The sequence below is a fragment of the Oncorhynchus masou genome, chromosome 31 (genome assembly GCF_036934945.1).
Source record: "Oncorhynchus masou masou isolate Uvic2021 chromosome 31, UVic_Omas_1.1, whole genome shotgun sequence".
Lineage (NCBI taxonomy): Eukaryota > Metazoa > Chordata > Actinopteri > Salmoniformes > Salmonidae > Oncorhynchus > Oncorhynchus masou.
Genome location: NC_088242.1, coordinates 21,997,237 through 22,013,828, shown reverse-complemented (window position 1 = coordinate 22,013,828; position 16,592 = coordinate 21,997,237). Strand labels below are relative to the sequence as shown.

Here is a 16,592-nt window from a genome sequence, read left to right as displayed (position 1 = left end):
TTTTAGAATAAGGCTGTAACGTAACAAAATGAGGAAAAACTCAAGGGGTCTGAATACTTTCCGAATGCATTATATATACTTAACAAAAATATAAACGCAACATGTAAAGTGTTGGTCCCATGTTTCATGAGCTGAAATAAAAGATCCCAGAAATCTTCCATACGTACAAAAAGCTTATTTCTCTCATATTTTCTTCACAAATTTGTTTACATCCCTGTTAGTTAGCATTTTTCCTTTGCCAAGATAATCCATCCACCTGACAGGTGTGGCATATCAAGAAGCTGATTAAACAGCATGATCATTACACAGGTGCACCTTACAATAAACACCACTCTAAAATGTGAAGTTTTGTCACACAACACAATGCCAAAGATGTCTCAAGTTTTGAGGGAGCGTACAATTGGCATGCTGAATGCAGGAATGTCCACCAGAACTGTTGCCAGAGATTGTAATGTTCATAAGCTGCCTCCAATGTCGTTTTAGAGAATTTGGCAGTACGTTCAACTGGCCTCACAATCGCAGACCACGTGTTACCACACCAGCCCAGGACCTCCACATCCGGCTTCTTCATCTGCGGGATCATCTGAGACCAGCCACCCAGACAGCTGTTGAAACTGAGGAGTATTTCTGTCTGTAATAAAGCCCTTTTGTGGGGAAAAACTAATTCTGATTGGCTGGGCCTGGCTCCCCAGTGGATGGGCCTGGCTCCCAAGTGGGTGGGCCTACTGATCGCTGCATCATGTGAAATCCATAAATCATTGAAATTGTTACATGTTGCTTTTACATTTTTGTTTGGTGTAATTAAAAATAGGATAAAGAAAAAGAATAAAGACAAGAATAAAAGCAAGGCAATAATGCCCCCCCCCCCCCTCCCAGGCAGGCTTACCTTGTAGCTGGAGCTCTTGAGGACCAGGTACCCCTTCTCTATAAGGTCAAATGTGAGTTTTAGGTACAGGTAGGATCCCTGGCTGAGGGCCTTGAGGTGGGCAGAGAGCTTGCCGAAGGTGGTGTTGTCCATCTTGCCGTTGAGAGAGATGTTGTTCTGTATCTCAGGACTGCTGTGGATGCGGTGCAGGATATAACCCTGTAAATCCTGGTCTATAGCATCATTTTCCTCCAGACCATCCAGAGAGATATGGTGGAATGGGAGCAGCTTGGTGATCTCCTATAGGAGGGAAGTAGGGGAGGATGAAGGGAGAAGGAGGAAGGAGGAAGAGGGGGGAATGATGGATGAAGGAGAGGAGGAAGGAGGAGGAGAGAGGAGGATGCAGATGGATGGAAGAAGAAAGTGGGAGGAAGGGATAAATGGAGGAAGGAGAGAGGAGGATGAAGGGGGTTGGAAGAAGAAAGTGGGTGGGAGAAAGAATGTGTGGGCAGAGTTACAAGATGTACAAGCAATCTTCCACTGATGTCAATCTATTGACAAACTCTATCAAAAGACAATTATCCTTGTTTGGTGTTAACAGTGTTAATCTTGTATGTTTTTAATGGCCACACGCTTAATGGAAGGGTAGAGGACTGTAATGAGTATAATGTGTCTACCTGTAATGTGGTCCTAACAGTGACCACCAATTTGAGCCAGGGGGGAAACTTGCTGATGGTTTTGCTGAGGAAGGAGACGATGGTGTCTCCGTAGTCAGGCTTGTGGAACTCTGCCTCATTTAGACCATCTATCAGGATGACCAGGTCATCTTCAGAGGTGATCTTCCTCTCTGAAAGCCACACACAGAGAAAAGAGTCAATATGGACCAAAAAACATGATTGCAAATGTTCTGCCTAATGTACTCTTGCTAAAATCAAGAATACATATGTGTTGAGGATCCCACCCACTGACAGAGTCACTAGGAGTAGAGACAGTTTTGTCACCTTTGTAGAGAGCGTCCAGGGGTTCTAGGGGTGTCCCCCAAATGTCACACTATTCCCAAGATAGTGCACTACTTTTGACCAGAGATTACCTATATAGTGTACTTCTTCTAACCAGGGCTTATAGCACACAATTTTTAACCAGGTCCTATAGGGCTCTACTTTTAACCAGGGCCTATAGGGCTTTTAACCAGGGCCTATAGGGCTTTTATCCAGGGCCTATAGGGATTTTAACCAGGGCCTATAGGGCTTTTATCCAGGGCCTATAGGGATTTTAACCAGGGCCTATAGGGCTCTACTTTTAACCAGGGCCTATAGGGCTTTTAACCAGGGCCTATAGGGATTTTAACCAGGGCCTATAGGGCTCTACTTTTAACCAGGGCCTATAGGGATTTTAACCAGGGCCTATAGGGCTCTACTTTTAACCAGGGCCTATAGGGATTTTAACCAGGGCCTATCAGGGCTCTACTTTTAACCAGGGCCTATACATATTTTAACCAGGGCCTATAGGGCTCTACTTTTAACCGGGGCCTATAGGGATTTTAACCAGGGCCTATAGGGATTTTAACCAGGGCCAATACGGATTTTAACCAGGGCCTATAGGGCTTTTAACCAGGGCCTATAGCAGAGAATTGTATCACCTTTGTAGAGGGCATCTAGGGGTTCTAGAACTCCTCTTCTGAAGGAGGCCAGGGGATCCTGAACACAGGAGCGAAGACTGAGCATGCTCTGTAGTTGTGGCTCCCTGAGCAGCAGCTCTCTGTAGGCCATGAGCTGTGGCGAGCGACACAGCAACGCTGCCACGTTGTGGACAAACTCTGGCACCAGGCACGTGTAGGCGTTGTCCGCCTGGCAGTAGTGGTACGCCACCACCTGGGGGCGATAGAGAGGGGAGAGACATGGTAGGTCAGTAAAAGGGGGTGGAAAATATAAGACGGGGTTCAGGTTATTAGGTCACACTGTAGCAAAAACATTTAAAAAAACATTTAAAAATAAAATGTGCATTTCTTATTGGACCAAGTCCAGGTCATTCTTCAGATTGGTGCTTAATGAACACGGTCCTGTTTTCTATGTTTTGACAATAAGAATCAGGTTTTATAAACTGGCGCTGCTACAATTGATTTGGTGAGTCAACTCATCCACCATGAACTAGTTGACTCACTAGTTGACTCACTAGTTGACTCACCAAATCAATTGTAGCAGTGAATCAACTAGTGAGTCAACTAGTTCATGGTGGATGATTGCAGTGTAATGAACATATTACGTCTCGTTTCTCTTTTCTGTTTTCAGCCAATAAATAATTCAGAGCTCCCTGCCGTTGAGAAAAGATGAATGTGAATGAGTGTGTGTTTAATTGCATGTTTAGACGGACACCCAGAGGAGTCAAAAGTCTAAATGATTATCTGCACAACACAGATGAGTAATCTCAGTGTGTTTCTCTATAATAATACATTCTCAGCACAGTGAGCACAAAGCTTTATAAACTGCCACGAGCAGATAACACAAAGAACAGATGGGCGTGAAAGAGGTAAGGAGAGAAAAATAAAAATGAAAAAGAGGAGGAGAGAGGTGAAGTGAAGCAATTAGTAAGCTGCGCCACCAGCAAGGTGTGTCCAGCTCGGGGACTATGACAGTTGACATGGACAAGCGCCAGCCTCTGTTCCTCTGTTTCATCAAGGGAACCGTAGGGATAAAATAACTAATCAGGATAAAATGCTAATTGAGTCACAGAGGAATAAAACAGAGCTTAAAACAAAGGGAGAAAAGTGGGAGCGGGCTCAATTATTAATGCATCGAGTTAACAAGATATAATAGCTTGGCTGGGAAATGGCTTTCTGCAGGTATACATATTTCATAAGGCTCCCTGGCAAAGTTGTTTTTTCTCTTTTAAACACATCTGCATTATGCAGCAGACTGGGGAGAGGAATGGGGCTGGGGCTGGGGCTACAGATGGCAAGGCGCGTCTGTCACCCCCATTTAGGGGATAGGGGGAAGCTGGGGCTATGGTATGATGTGTGTGGTGTGGGGATTTAGGGAAGCCACTAAGCACCGCCTCACACATCATTCATATTTAACTTCAGACTAGACAGGTTCATAAATGTTAACACATTTACTCCACTGAAAGAGAAAGAGTTGTTAGAAAGAATGTTTCTAGGCCAAACTGGATGTTTGCAATTAAAACAGCTAGCCTTGTGTACTGATGAGTCAAATATGCTGTGAAACTGGTCCAAAATCCAGACTAGCATGTCACTTAGTATGAAGATGTGTTGGGCATGCATTCTAACTGGTCTGCTAGCTTGGCAATGAGGGTATAATTGTTATTGGAGAGTCCTCTTTTTTTACCTGAGATGCCAGTCTCCTCATGGCCTCCTCCTGGCGTCGTCTCATTTCAGGGGTCCCGGGACAGCTGCCCCCTCCCAGAGTACCTGTGCTATAGGCCGGCTGGGGCTGAGTAAGGGGGAGCTCTCCATCTGAGAAGAAGCATAGAAGGAAGAGGATTTAACCAATGGCATGTTTGTCAAACCATTTTTATATCAGCTTAAAGGATCAATCTGACGTTCCAACAATAGCAAAGCATGCACTCCACCTCTGTTTTGTTCAACAGAAATGTTATTTTAGAAACTTTATTGAAAGCTGACTTGTTGGTTGTGACCATTTTAATAGCACTCTCTATTCATGAGTATCTGAGCCTACGTTTGGGAGAGGCCTGCGGAGAGTCAGAGGCGATCTGTCTCATGCGCGTTCCGTGGCAGCTCAGCGCCACCAGACGAGAGATGATGGCTGTCTTGCCGTAGCCAATGTTGCCCACAACAACTACGCCGAGGTTGGGGATGTTGTTGCCTCTGTTGAGATGGGCATCGACCTCCTGGAACAGCCAATCACGGCCGGTGAAAACGGAGTCCATGGTGATGCTGGGCACCTCGAAGAGGAGGGGCTTCAAGGAGATGTCAGGTGGCCGGTATGGGGCAAACCGCACTGGAGGGGCAGGGGGAGAGAGAGAGAGAGAGGATGGACAGTTACAATGGTTGCTCTTTATTTTACAGAGAAATGCTGCCACTACATTAAGAAAATGAGTGTGTATGGCCTATAGTGAGTCCTGACTGTCATGGGACTTCCTCCTACTGCTGTAATCACTACTGTAATCCCTACTGTAATCACTGCTGTAATCATGTGTGACAGAGAAGGGATTCAAGGGAAATATTCATTTGTTTCACAATTGAAACCTGTATGTCCTAACACAAATACTATTATTTTTCCACACTAGGGGGAGTCATTAGATAAATGTGTTGTTTTTCAAAGACTGTCTGGGCATCCGTTCATCTGAACAAGAGTAGTATTAAAAAACAAATGGATGTGAACTATGTTTGGACTAAAATATATGTCTGGAGATGAGAGAAGGACCAAATCTAAACAGGAGTTATTGTTCCTACTTCTCTTAATTTTACAGTTAGCTGTATTATCTGAAACAACATCAGTGGAAATATGGACAAAATGCATGTTACCAGACATGTAACCAGATTAAAGTAAAGTAAACTTACGTGATTGGGATTGCCAGGCATGGTTGTTAGCAGAAGCTGAGACAAACAGAAGTGAGAGAAAAGAGGAGGCAATGAAAGAACAGACAGGGTCATGGGAAGCATAACAGAATGGACGCTGGCAGCCGTGTGCAGTATGCTAATGGTGCAGAGCAGGGTTGGTGGTCAAAGGTCAATTACATTTCAATTCAGGAAATAACTGAAATTCCAATTCTAATTCCAATGAAGAACTGGAATATGGAACCGGCCCCCAACACTGGTACAGAGAGCCGCAATAGGAGATGGAGACTGCAGCATCAGATATCAACTAATATGATATAATAACATCTCCAGATCCATCTATTGTAAGGCAGTACACTCCCAGAAAGAAATATCCTGTGGTCAAGTGATATCTATCTATTGGTTTAGGGCAGGCGACACAGTACAACATAAATGCAATAGACAGACCATGAGTCAGGGCTGGGGAGAACACGTGTGATGAACGGTGTGTGTGTTACATAAGGAGCATCACAATGTAATGAGCTCCAATTGCTGTTATTTATATAATATATTCCTTCCCAAAATGTACAAAGTGCTGGGCCAAGCATGTTTTACAGCTAAGCCAATAATAATAATAATAATAACAAGTTGGGGAAAATGGTTGATGACCGCACAGTAGTGCAGTAGTATAGATATACCTGGGGAAAAACTACTTCCAATCTGTGAATATAGCCTGACATCAGCAGCACCATATATTATGTATATGCAGTCAACACAACTTGATAAACTCAATTTCGCTGAATCACCACAAACAAAAACCGACAATACACAAACATGGACACAGACAGAGACACAGAGACACAGACAGAGACACAGACAGAGACACAGAGACGCACACTGAGCCTTGGCATAAAATAGTTGCTGGGATGCAGCAAACCATCGAAAATCTTTTCTGCATTGCCATCCTTCAATCGATCCTAAAACGGATGAATAGAATCTCATAGACTACGAAAGAGTGTGGTAGATATCAGTAATGGAAAAAGACTAAAACTCCCAACCCTTTCTCTTCACTGTGTGTTAGTTAGACCGGGCACCGGCCATAGCAGATGTCAATTAATACGGTGTCCTGCATTAAGTGGTGCTAATCTCATTAAGTGACTAAATGCCAGCACCAATACAGGGCTGGCATTTAGTCTCTTCTCCCACTGTAATCACCTCACACAAGGTACTACTCAGCACTAGCAGTTGTCTATGGCAAAGACCATTAAGCATTAGGCCTATTAGCTAAGTCATAGTGCCTCTGCTGGTCTGCTGAAGGTGATAAAATCCTAGAAACATGGCTGCCATGTTGTGAGCAGGAAGGAGGGAGCATGGAGCGGGTCTGTGGGGGGTGCTGTATCTGGAGCTGCATCACTTCCTGCTTAGACAAGGCTGTGAGAGGTATAAGCCTAGGGATCACTCTGCTCCTCTCCTCTCCCCCTGACCAGCTAGACAGAGTGGTATCACTGTGTGTGTACGTGTCCAGACGGAAAGGCTCACTCAGACACTTTAATTATTCACTAGGTGTGGATGACTCAGAGCAGGGGAGGCTGAAAGAATGGAGGGAGGTGAGGAGGAGTGGTACTTCAGTCTGCTCCATATGAAGGACCAGGGTTACATTAGGCCCAGACAGCTCTACTCCACAGATGTGCGTGTGTGTCTGCCTTCGTGCGTGCGTTCATACATTTGCATGTATGGATTTTTGAGCCTGCATGTGTGTGTCTAGAATGAGTGTATTAGGTGGGAGGCAATCTAAGAAACTGCATCTGCCTGATTCACCAGGTCTATCACCATCTCTTGCTAAGCTACTGTACCATGGTTATTTCCCAAATGGCACCCTATTCCCTATCTAGTGCACTACTTTTGACCAGACCCCTATGGGCCCTGTTCAAAAGTAGTTCACTAAATAGGGAGCCATTTGGGACACATATTCTCTTCTCCCTGCTATCTTCACTCTGACTCACTCACTGGGCTTAAAACAGCATCACTGAGCTAGTCTCTTGATTTCCATGACAGCATCAAACAACATAAAACAAAGGAAGTGAAGCAGTGCCAACCAAGGAGGACACTTCAGCATTTGGTTACCATCTGACTAGCACAACAACCCGCTCATACATACTCACTATAGTATAGCAGCAATGTGTTGCTCCTTTTGCGACCATACCTACTTTTATAGCAGACAATTTGCTCTCCTTTAAAACTCACTGTGCGGCCATACCAACTAGTTAAGTAAGTCTCTCTCCCTGAAGTAAGGCGGTGTAGTGGTGTAGTTTACTCAGGAAGGTTGCTAACACTGATCGGAAGAGGCAAGAAGCATGCCTGGATGCAGTGGGCCGGCTTGTAAACACACTTGGCTGCGCTTAGGAGAGGAGAAAAACAAGTGGCTGTAGAGCTCAGAGAGTACCAGGCCTAGAGCCCTCTACTCTGCAGCTGGCTATGGGGAGCCCACACACACATGCAGAAGCACGCACGCTCATGTGATATAATTATTATTTTGTAGATGTGTTATGGAGACACACAGCTAAGTGTGAAATGTAAAAGCACTTGAGGCAGCAGCTTGCTGTATCCCTATACTGTATGGCTGGATGGCAGAAGACTGTGATGAGTTCATTAGTGGCTAAATAAGTAAAGAAGGAAGAATGGCGAGGGGAGAACATTATGGTTGTCCCAAATGTCACCCTATTCCCTATATAGTGCACATTTGACCAGAGCCCTATATATAGAGAATAGGGTGTCATTTGGGAAGCAACCTGTCTCTTCTGAAGGCCTATAGTGCTCCTGTCTTACCTCTGAGGTCAGTCTGGGCGTGGCCTGGTCCGGTGTGTGTGCTCTGTCGATTCATGCGCATCGACGTGCGCAGCGGAGTGTGTCTCTGATCATCCAGGTAGGTCAGGTCCTCCAGGTGAGCCGAGCTGGTGGCTGAGGTGTGTGTGTGTGTGTGTGTGTGTGTGTGTGTGTGTGTGTGTGTGTGTGTGTGTGTGTGTGTGTGTGTGTGTGTGTGTGTGTGTGTGTGTGTGTGTGTGTGTGTGTGTGTGTGTGTGTAATGTGTAATGTGTGTGGAAGAGGAGAGAAAGAAACCGTTTGATTCACATGCAGCTTTGATTCACATACAGTATTATGATAGCTCATGCCAGCATCCTGAGGCGGTTTGGTCGTCAAGACTGAGTAAGTTCACAGTAAAGTTTAGAGAGGAAGGCAGGAGGGAGGGATGCAATATGACTGTTACATGGACCTGTTCCCCACCCCCCTCTGAACGGCTGTTCCATGGGCTTGTGAGAGGAGGCAGATGCCACCTCGACCCTGTGGATTAATTAACTCTGCAGACAAATGTCTTATTCATGGAGAAAAATCCTTCACACTGACACTGCTGCTTGCTCACACCATGCTGTGTCTGCAGACCAGCTCTACTCTGGGGGCCACTGCATTGTCAATGAGATTACAGAGGCTGGTGTGTGTGTGTGAGGGGGGGGTCAGTTCCCTCAACCCGCCACCACATCAGTGGGAGCTGCAGCCTCAAAGCAAGTCAGAGTCAGAGGAGGACATACAGTGCCTTGCAAAAGTATTCGGCCCCCTTGAACTTTACGACCTTTTGCCACATTTCAGGCTTCAAACATAAATATATAAAATTGTATTTTTTTGTGAAGAATCAACAACAAGTGGGACACAATCATGAAGTGGAACGACATTTATTGGATATTTCAAACTTTTTTAACAAATCAAAAACTGAAAAATTGGGCGTGCAAAATTATTCAGCCCCCTTAAGTTAATACTTTGTAGCGCCACCTTTTGCTGCGATTACAGCTGTAAGTCGCTTGGGGTATGTCTCTATCAGTTTTGCACATCGAGAGACTGACATTTTTACCCATTCCTCCTTGCAAAACAGCTCGAGCTCAGTGAGGTTGGATGGAGAGCATTTGTGAACAGCAGTTTTCAGTTCTTTCCACAGATTCTCGATTGGATTCAGGTCTGGACTTTGACTTGGCCATTCTAACACCTGGATATGTTTATTTTTGAACCATTCCATTGTAGATTTTGCTTTATGTTTTGGATCATTGTCTTGTTGGAAGACAAATCTCCGTCCCAGTCTCAGGTCTTTTGCAGACTCCATCAGGTTTTCTTCCAGAATGGTCCTGTATTTGGCTCCATCAATCTTCCCATCAATTTTAACCATCTTCCCTGTCCCTGCTGAAGAAAAGCAGGCCCAAACCATGATGCTGCCACCACCATGTTTGACAGTGGGTATGGTGTGTTCAGGGTGATGAGCTGTGTTGCTTTTACGCCAAACATAACGTTTTGCATTGTTGCCAAAAAGTTCAATTTTGGTTTCATCTGACCAGAGCACCTTCTTCCACATGTTTGGTGTGTCTCCCAGGTGGCTTGTGGCAAACTTTAAACAACACTTTTTATGGATATCTTTAAGAAATGGCTTTCTTCTTGCCACTCTTCCATAAAGGCCAGATTTGTGCAATATACAACTGATTGTTGTCCTATGGACAGAGTCTCCCACCTTTGGCTGCATCTCTGATCAGTCTTCTCCTTGTATGAGCTGAAAGTTTAGAGGGACGGCCAGGTCTTGGTAGATTTGCAGTGGTCTCATACTCCTTCCATTTCAATATTATCGCTTGCACAGTGCTCCTTGGGATGTTTAAAGCTTGGGAAATATTTTTGTATCCAAATCCAAATTTAAACTTCTTCACAACAGTATCTCGGACCTGCCTGGTGTGTTCCTTGTTCTTCATGATGCTCTCTGCGCTTTTAACAGACCTCTGAGACTATCACAGTGCAGGTGCATTTATACGGAGACTTGATTACACACAGGTGGATTGTATTTATCATCATTAGTCATTTAGGTCAACATTGGATCATTCAGAGATCCTCACTGAATTTCTGGAGAGAGTTTGCTGCACTGAAAGTAAAGGGGCTGAATAATTTTGCACGCCCAATTTTTCAGTTTTTGATTTGTTAAAAAAGTTTGAAATATCCAATAAATGTCGTTCCACTTCATGATTGTGTCCCACTTGTTGTTGATTCCTCACAAAAAAATACAGTTTTATATCTTTATGTTTGAAGCCTGAAATGTGGCAAAACGTCGCAAAGTTCAAGGGGGCCGAATACTTTCGCAAGGCACTGTATGTATGACTAAGTGAACTATCAGTTATAAGGTATGTCTACAGCAATGTCAGACCACAGCTTTGAGAGAGAGAGAGAGAGAGAGAGAGAGAGAGAGAGATTCACTACTCTACTCTCAGAGCATGGAGGTCAACAAACAGTCAATCACACCTTGAGGCACTGTCTTCTTTGAAACTCTACCTGAATAGATCCACAGATGCATCATGGAGTGAGGAAGGAGAGGAAGGGGGTCGAGCATGACTTCCTATTGACTCCCTCTCAGATCAGCCCTAACTCGTCAGTAGCATCTATCCAGGAAAACTGCACCCAGGTTGGAAGTACAATATAATCCATGGGGAGAGATCTAGAGAGGTATGCTGGGATCAGATCAGTCTGAACATTAACACTGGTCTCTTCCTCCTCTGTCCGTCTCAGAGGGTTCACCTCCCAGCAGCTTGTGTGCATCACCAGCTTAGTGTTAATGCTCCAGTAGCATGTGTGTCTGTTGATTGCAGTGAGTCACTACAGCAAACCAACAATGGAGTCAACCAATGATGAAGCTCACAGCACAGCTTTCCCAAAATGGAGGGAGGACAGCAGCTGGGAATGCTGGGGGCTTGGCCCTGGACCCTACTGGAATGGGGGTGGCCATGGTTATGGAACTGGGTGATGTAAGTCCCAAACTGCACCCTATTCCCTATATAGTGCACTACTTTTGATCCAAGCCCTATGGGCCCTGGTAAAGAAAAGAAAAATCTATTGCACTAAATGGGAAATTGGGTGTCAATTGGGACACAGACTGGTTTGTTCAGATAAGAAACGCCACTCCTACTACCACTACGCGAGCCTGGTCCGTTTGTGATGTATGGCCTACATGTTTGGCATGACAATGACCATAGGAGTTGGCAAGACAGCACAAACAGATCTGGGTACAGGTACCACTAAACTAATACAAAAGGTCAAAGATAATGTTTGGGCTTAGGAATAAGATCAGGAGCTAAATTCAAATTCTCCCTTTCCCTTTCTTCAACTCGGTTTTAATCTGAGGAGGACTGAGTTGAGAGTTGAATTCACTATCTATCAGCAATGCAGTGTCTGTGCCAATGCAGCTAAGATAGCACAACTAGCGTGCTCAGTGGAAATGGAGGGGGAAAAGTGTTAGTGAGAGAGTGAGAGTGAGAGAGAGAGACATCATGATGAAATTACTCCTGGCGCTGAATAGCATGGTGGAGACCTCACCCAGTTGTGTGCGTGAATGCGCATGTTCCTGCTTTAACCACCTAGTTATAAAGCACCAGCAATGTCCAAGAACATTGCTGCTCTCTGATATACATCCAGGCTTGGCAGTAGGCCTGGTATCCCAACAGTCCAGCCAGTTATCCCACAACACATTTCAGAAATTAACTAAATGCTATTGTCTCCTGTAAAATGTGATGCCGTCCAATCTCCCTCTCCAAGGGGAAATAGAGGTATTGACATTTCTAGTGTAATATTTCTGCAATACAGGTTGCATACCAAATTGGACCCTATTGCTATTTAGTGCACTCATTTTGACCAGGGCCCATACGGCTCCATTTTGGATACACCCTACATTATTAATATGTACAGAGGTGAAAATTCTGAAGAATGGCATGGTGCAAAACCTGATGGGTTACTGACTATGTTTTATTAGTCTGGTCTTCAAGGCCAAAGAGTTTGAGGATAATGTACATTTTTCAATGAGAGGTTTCTATTCAGTTCTGTTCTATTCCACTTAAAATACTACTGAGACGACAGTGAACGAGACAGAAAAGATATCCTCCTTTATCCTTTAACATTATATATTTCCTCCCTCCTTCACCCTCTCTCTTTTCTCTCCATCCCTCACCTCCCTCCATCTCTCTCACCCTCTCCCAACAAGCTTCTCTCTCATTAGGTAATAAAGTATCCCCCTCTCCTCATTTTCCACCTCTGCAGCCTCCCTTTCCTCTCACTCCACGGTCTCAGCTAGTTCTCTCCTCCTACACTTCAAAGCAGTGTCTCTCTCCCTCACAGTGACTCAGGGGGATAGAAACGGTTAATGCCTGAAGCTCTGATGTTCCTCTGCCGTGGGAGACCAGCCAATCCACGGCCTCCTCTCCTCCCTCCTTTCTTCCATCCCTCGCTCTTCTTCCCCTTGGTGGAGGAGATAGCTCTCCCTCTTTCCCTACCTCCTAATGCATCCACTTCTCTCCTCCTTCTCAGTCCCATTCCACCACTCACAAGGTTCATTCTACTGTAGGCCTGGATAAAATAAATCATCTCTCCTTCTTTCGCTCCTCTCCCTCCCTCGCTGTCACTCTCACCTCATCTCATGTCATGTTACTTCTTGAGCAGCTCTCGAGCCCACTCCTCCTGCCTGCTCTGTCCTTTTTCAAGGACTCATTATTGAAGCAGGAGAATAGATTGAAACTCATTCTCTCTAAACCACTGTCTGTACACCCACTACCTGGCTGTCAGACAGACAGTTAGCTATTAGAACATGGCTGACATAGAGAGCAGGTCAGAACCGATATGTGTGAGGTATATTACTCCTTTTAATGAAACTGTTCCATTATCTACTCTGGCACACTACTAAGAATGAAACAATACACTGGGAGTTCATTCTGAGCGGTATGTTAGTATTGACATTGTCGGAACCCCACTGCATCTTCGCAACACTGTAACGTCTGAAGGGAAGGCTCAGTAATACAGCTCATCTCCAAAGAATGTCTCGGCTCTGAATAGCAGGACAATAATACAATAAGATCCATCATGAATGGCAGCCTGTTATGTAACTTCACATTTTAAGATGAATTTAGCCATACTTTGGGGAATAAGCTATTTGAGGCATGCTATAAGTGTCATAACTAGACACACATACATTTTCTATGTAATGTTCCCCTCAACATTCAGATACAAATGACAGAATGTGCAAAATATATATATATTTTCCTGGAATCCAACAATAGAGCTCAATACTGAGAATGAGGCTGTCAACATTATCTTGCGCCTTTTAGATAAAAAGGGGAAGGAAGGACACTGCATAAGGATGCAGTCAAGGTTAAGCCGTAGGTCAACGTCAAAGGTCAAAGGTTAGGATATAGATGTGTACAGTAGGAACAGACCAAGCAGGAAGAGCGAGGAAGAGGGTGGGACTCACCTGCGACGGAGTTAGGGCGAGGCATGAGGTACAGAGGGATGGAGTGAGCGGAGTGGGAGGACATGCTGTCCAGGTGTCTCTCAGGGATCTTGTTGAGGCTGTAGGTTGAGGCGGCCATGTTCTCGTCCACACGGTACAGGAACGAGTCAGTGCCAGACTTCTGGCTCTGCCACAGCTTCAGGTTACTGCCACGCGAGAAACCCCCCTCCCCGTATTTACCCCCCGCTCAGCATTCTCTGAGTAGCTGGTCAAGGTGGCTGGAAGGAAGGAAGGAACAACGGGAGTAAAGGAGAGGGGTCAGGGGTCAGAGTGTAAGGAAGGAGGGGTTGACTCTGCTACGACCATGCTTGATGAGCCAACATCACAACCAATCATATACAGTTGTGGCCAAAAGTTTTGAGAATGACACAAATATTAACTTTCACAAAGTCTGCTGCCTCAGTTTGTATGATGGCAATTTGCATATACTCCAGAATGTTATGAAGAGTGATCAGATGAATTGCAATTAATTGCAAAGTCCCTCTTTGCCATGCAAATGAAATGAATCCCCCAAAAACATGTCCACTGCATTTCAGCCCTGCCAAAAAAGGACCAGCTGACATCATGTCAGTGATTCTCTCGTTAACACAGGTGTGAGTGTTGACGAGGACAAGGCTGGAGATCACTCTGTCATGCTGATCGAGTTCAAATAACAGACTGGAAGCTTCAAAAGGAGGGTGGTGTTTGGAATCATTGTTCTTCCTCTGTCAACCATGGTTACCTGCAAGGAAACACGTGCCGTCATCATTGCTATGCACAAAAAGGGCTTCACAGGCACGATATTGAGAGATGGAGTGAGCGGAGTGGAGCGGAGTGGAGTGAGCAAAGTTGGGGCGGCAGGATAGCCTAGTGGTTAGAGTGTTGGACTAGTAATTGAAAGGTTGCAAGTTCAAATCCCCGAGCTGACAAGGTACAAATCTGTCGTTCTGCCCCTGAACAGGTAGTTCAGGTACCCACTGTTCCTAGGCCGTCATTGAAAATAAGAATTTGTTCTTAACTGACTTGCCTAGTAAAATTAAGGTAACAAAAAAAAATGTTTTTTTGCTGCCAGTAAGATTGCATTTAAATCAACCATTTATCGCATCATCAAGAACTTCAAGGAGAGTGGTTCAATTGTTGTGAAGGCGGCTTCAGGACGCCCAAGAAAGTTCAGCAAGCGCCAGGACCGTCTTCTAAAGTTGATTCAGCTGCGGGATCGGGGCACCACCAGTACAGAGCTTGCTCAGGAATGGCAGCAGCCAGGTGTGAGTGCATCTACATGCACAGTGAGGTGAAGACTTTTGGAGGATAGCCTGGTGTCAAGAAGGGCAGCAAAGAAGCTACTTTTCTCCTGAAAAAACATCAGGGACAGACTGATATTCTGCAAAAGGTACAGGGATTGAACTGCTGGGGACTGGGGTAAAGTCATTTTCTCTGATGAATCCCCTATTCGATTGTTTGGGGCATCCGGAAAAAACTTGTCCGGAGAAGACAAGGTGAGCGCTACCATCAGTCCTGTGTCATGCCAACAGTAAAGCATCCTGAGACCATTCATGTGTGGGGTTGCTTCTCAGCCAAGGGAGTGGGCTCACTCACAATTTTGCCTAAGAACACAGCCATGAATAAAGAATGGTACCAACACATCCTCCGAGAGCAACTTCAACCAACCATCCAGGAACAGTTTGGTGACAAACAATGCCTTTTCCAGCATGATGGAGCACCTTGCCATAAGGCAAAAGTGATAACTAAGTGGCTCGGGGAACAAAACATCGATGTTTTGGGTCCATGGCCAGGAAACTCCCCAGACCTTAATCCCATTGAGAACTTGTGGTCAATCCTCAAGAGGCGGGTGGACAAACAAAAACCCACAATTTATGACAAACTCCAAGCATTGATTATGCAAATTTGGGCTGCCATCAGTCAGGATGTGGTCCAGAAGTTAATTGACAGCATGCCAGGGTGGATTGTAACAGTCTTGAAAAAAAAGGGGTCAGCACTGCAAATATTGACTTTTTGCATCAACTTCATGTAATTGTCAATAAAAGCCTTTGACACTTATGAAATGCTTGTAATTATTCTTCAGTATTCCATAGTAACATCTGGCAAAAATATCTAAAGACACTGAAGCAGCAAACTTTGTGGAAATTAATATTTGTGTCATTCTCAAAACCTTTGGCCACGACTGTACAGTGCATTCGGAAAGTATTCAGACCCCTTGACTTTTTCCACATTGTGTTACGTTACAGCCTTTTCTAAAATTGATTAAATTGTATTTTTTTCTCATCTATACACAATACCCCATAATGACAAGGCAAAAACATATTTTTGAAAAGTTTGCAAATGTATAAAAACTGAAATAACACATTTAGATGAGTAGTCAGACCCTTTACTCAGTACTTTGTTGAAGCACCTTTGGCAGCGATTACATCCTCGAGCCATCTTGGGTATGATTCTACAAGCTTGGCACACCTGTATTTGGGGAGTTTCTCCCATTCTTCTCTGCTGATCCTCTCCAGCTCTGTCAGATTGGATGGGGAGCATCCTGTCCTGTCGGAAGGTGAACCTTGCCCCAGTCTGAGGTCCTGAGCGCTCTGGAGCAGGTTTTCATCAAGGATCTCTCTGTACTTTGCTCTGTTCCTCTTTCCCTCGATCCTGACTAGTCTGCCAGTCCCTGCAGCTGAAAAACATCCCCACAGCATGATGCTGCCACCACCATGGTGCCAGGTTTCCTCCAGACACTTGGCATTCAGGTCAAATAGATACATCTTGATTTCATTAGACCAGACAATCTTGTTTCTCATGGTCAGAGTCCTTTAGGTGCCTTATGAGGATTGGCTTCCGTCTGGCCACCCTACTATAAAGCCCTGATGGGTGGAGTGCTGCAGAGA

The 16,592-nt window shown here is 44.9% G+C and overlaps 1 protein-coding gene across 1 annotated transcript in view; it reads right to left on the bottom strand.

Annotated features, from left to right (window-relative positions):
- The window catches only part of tanc2b (tetratricopeptide repeat, ankyrin repeat and coiled-coil containing 2b), a 136,725-nt gene that overhangs the window by 29,077 nt on the left and 91,056 nt on the right, over positions 1-16,592 (bottom strand). Inside the window, 9 exon segments of the mRNA XM_064950366.1 lie at positions 887-1,165; positions 1,543-1,712; positions 2,505-2,736; positions 4,207-4,334; positions 4,558-4,839; positions 5,403-5,438; positions 8,205-8,336; positions 13,687-13,911; positions 13,914-13,943. Coding sequence (XP_064806438.1) covers positions 887-1,165; positions 1,543-1,712; positions 2,505-2,736; positions 4,207-4,334; positions 4,558-4,839; positions 5,403-5,438; positions 8,205-8,336; positions 13,687-13,911; positions 13,914-13,943 — 1,514 coding nt within the window.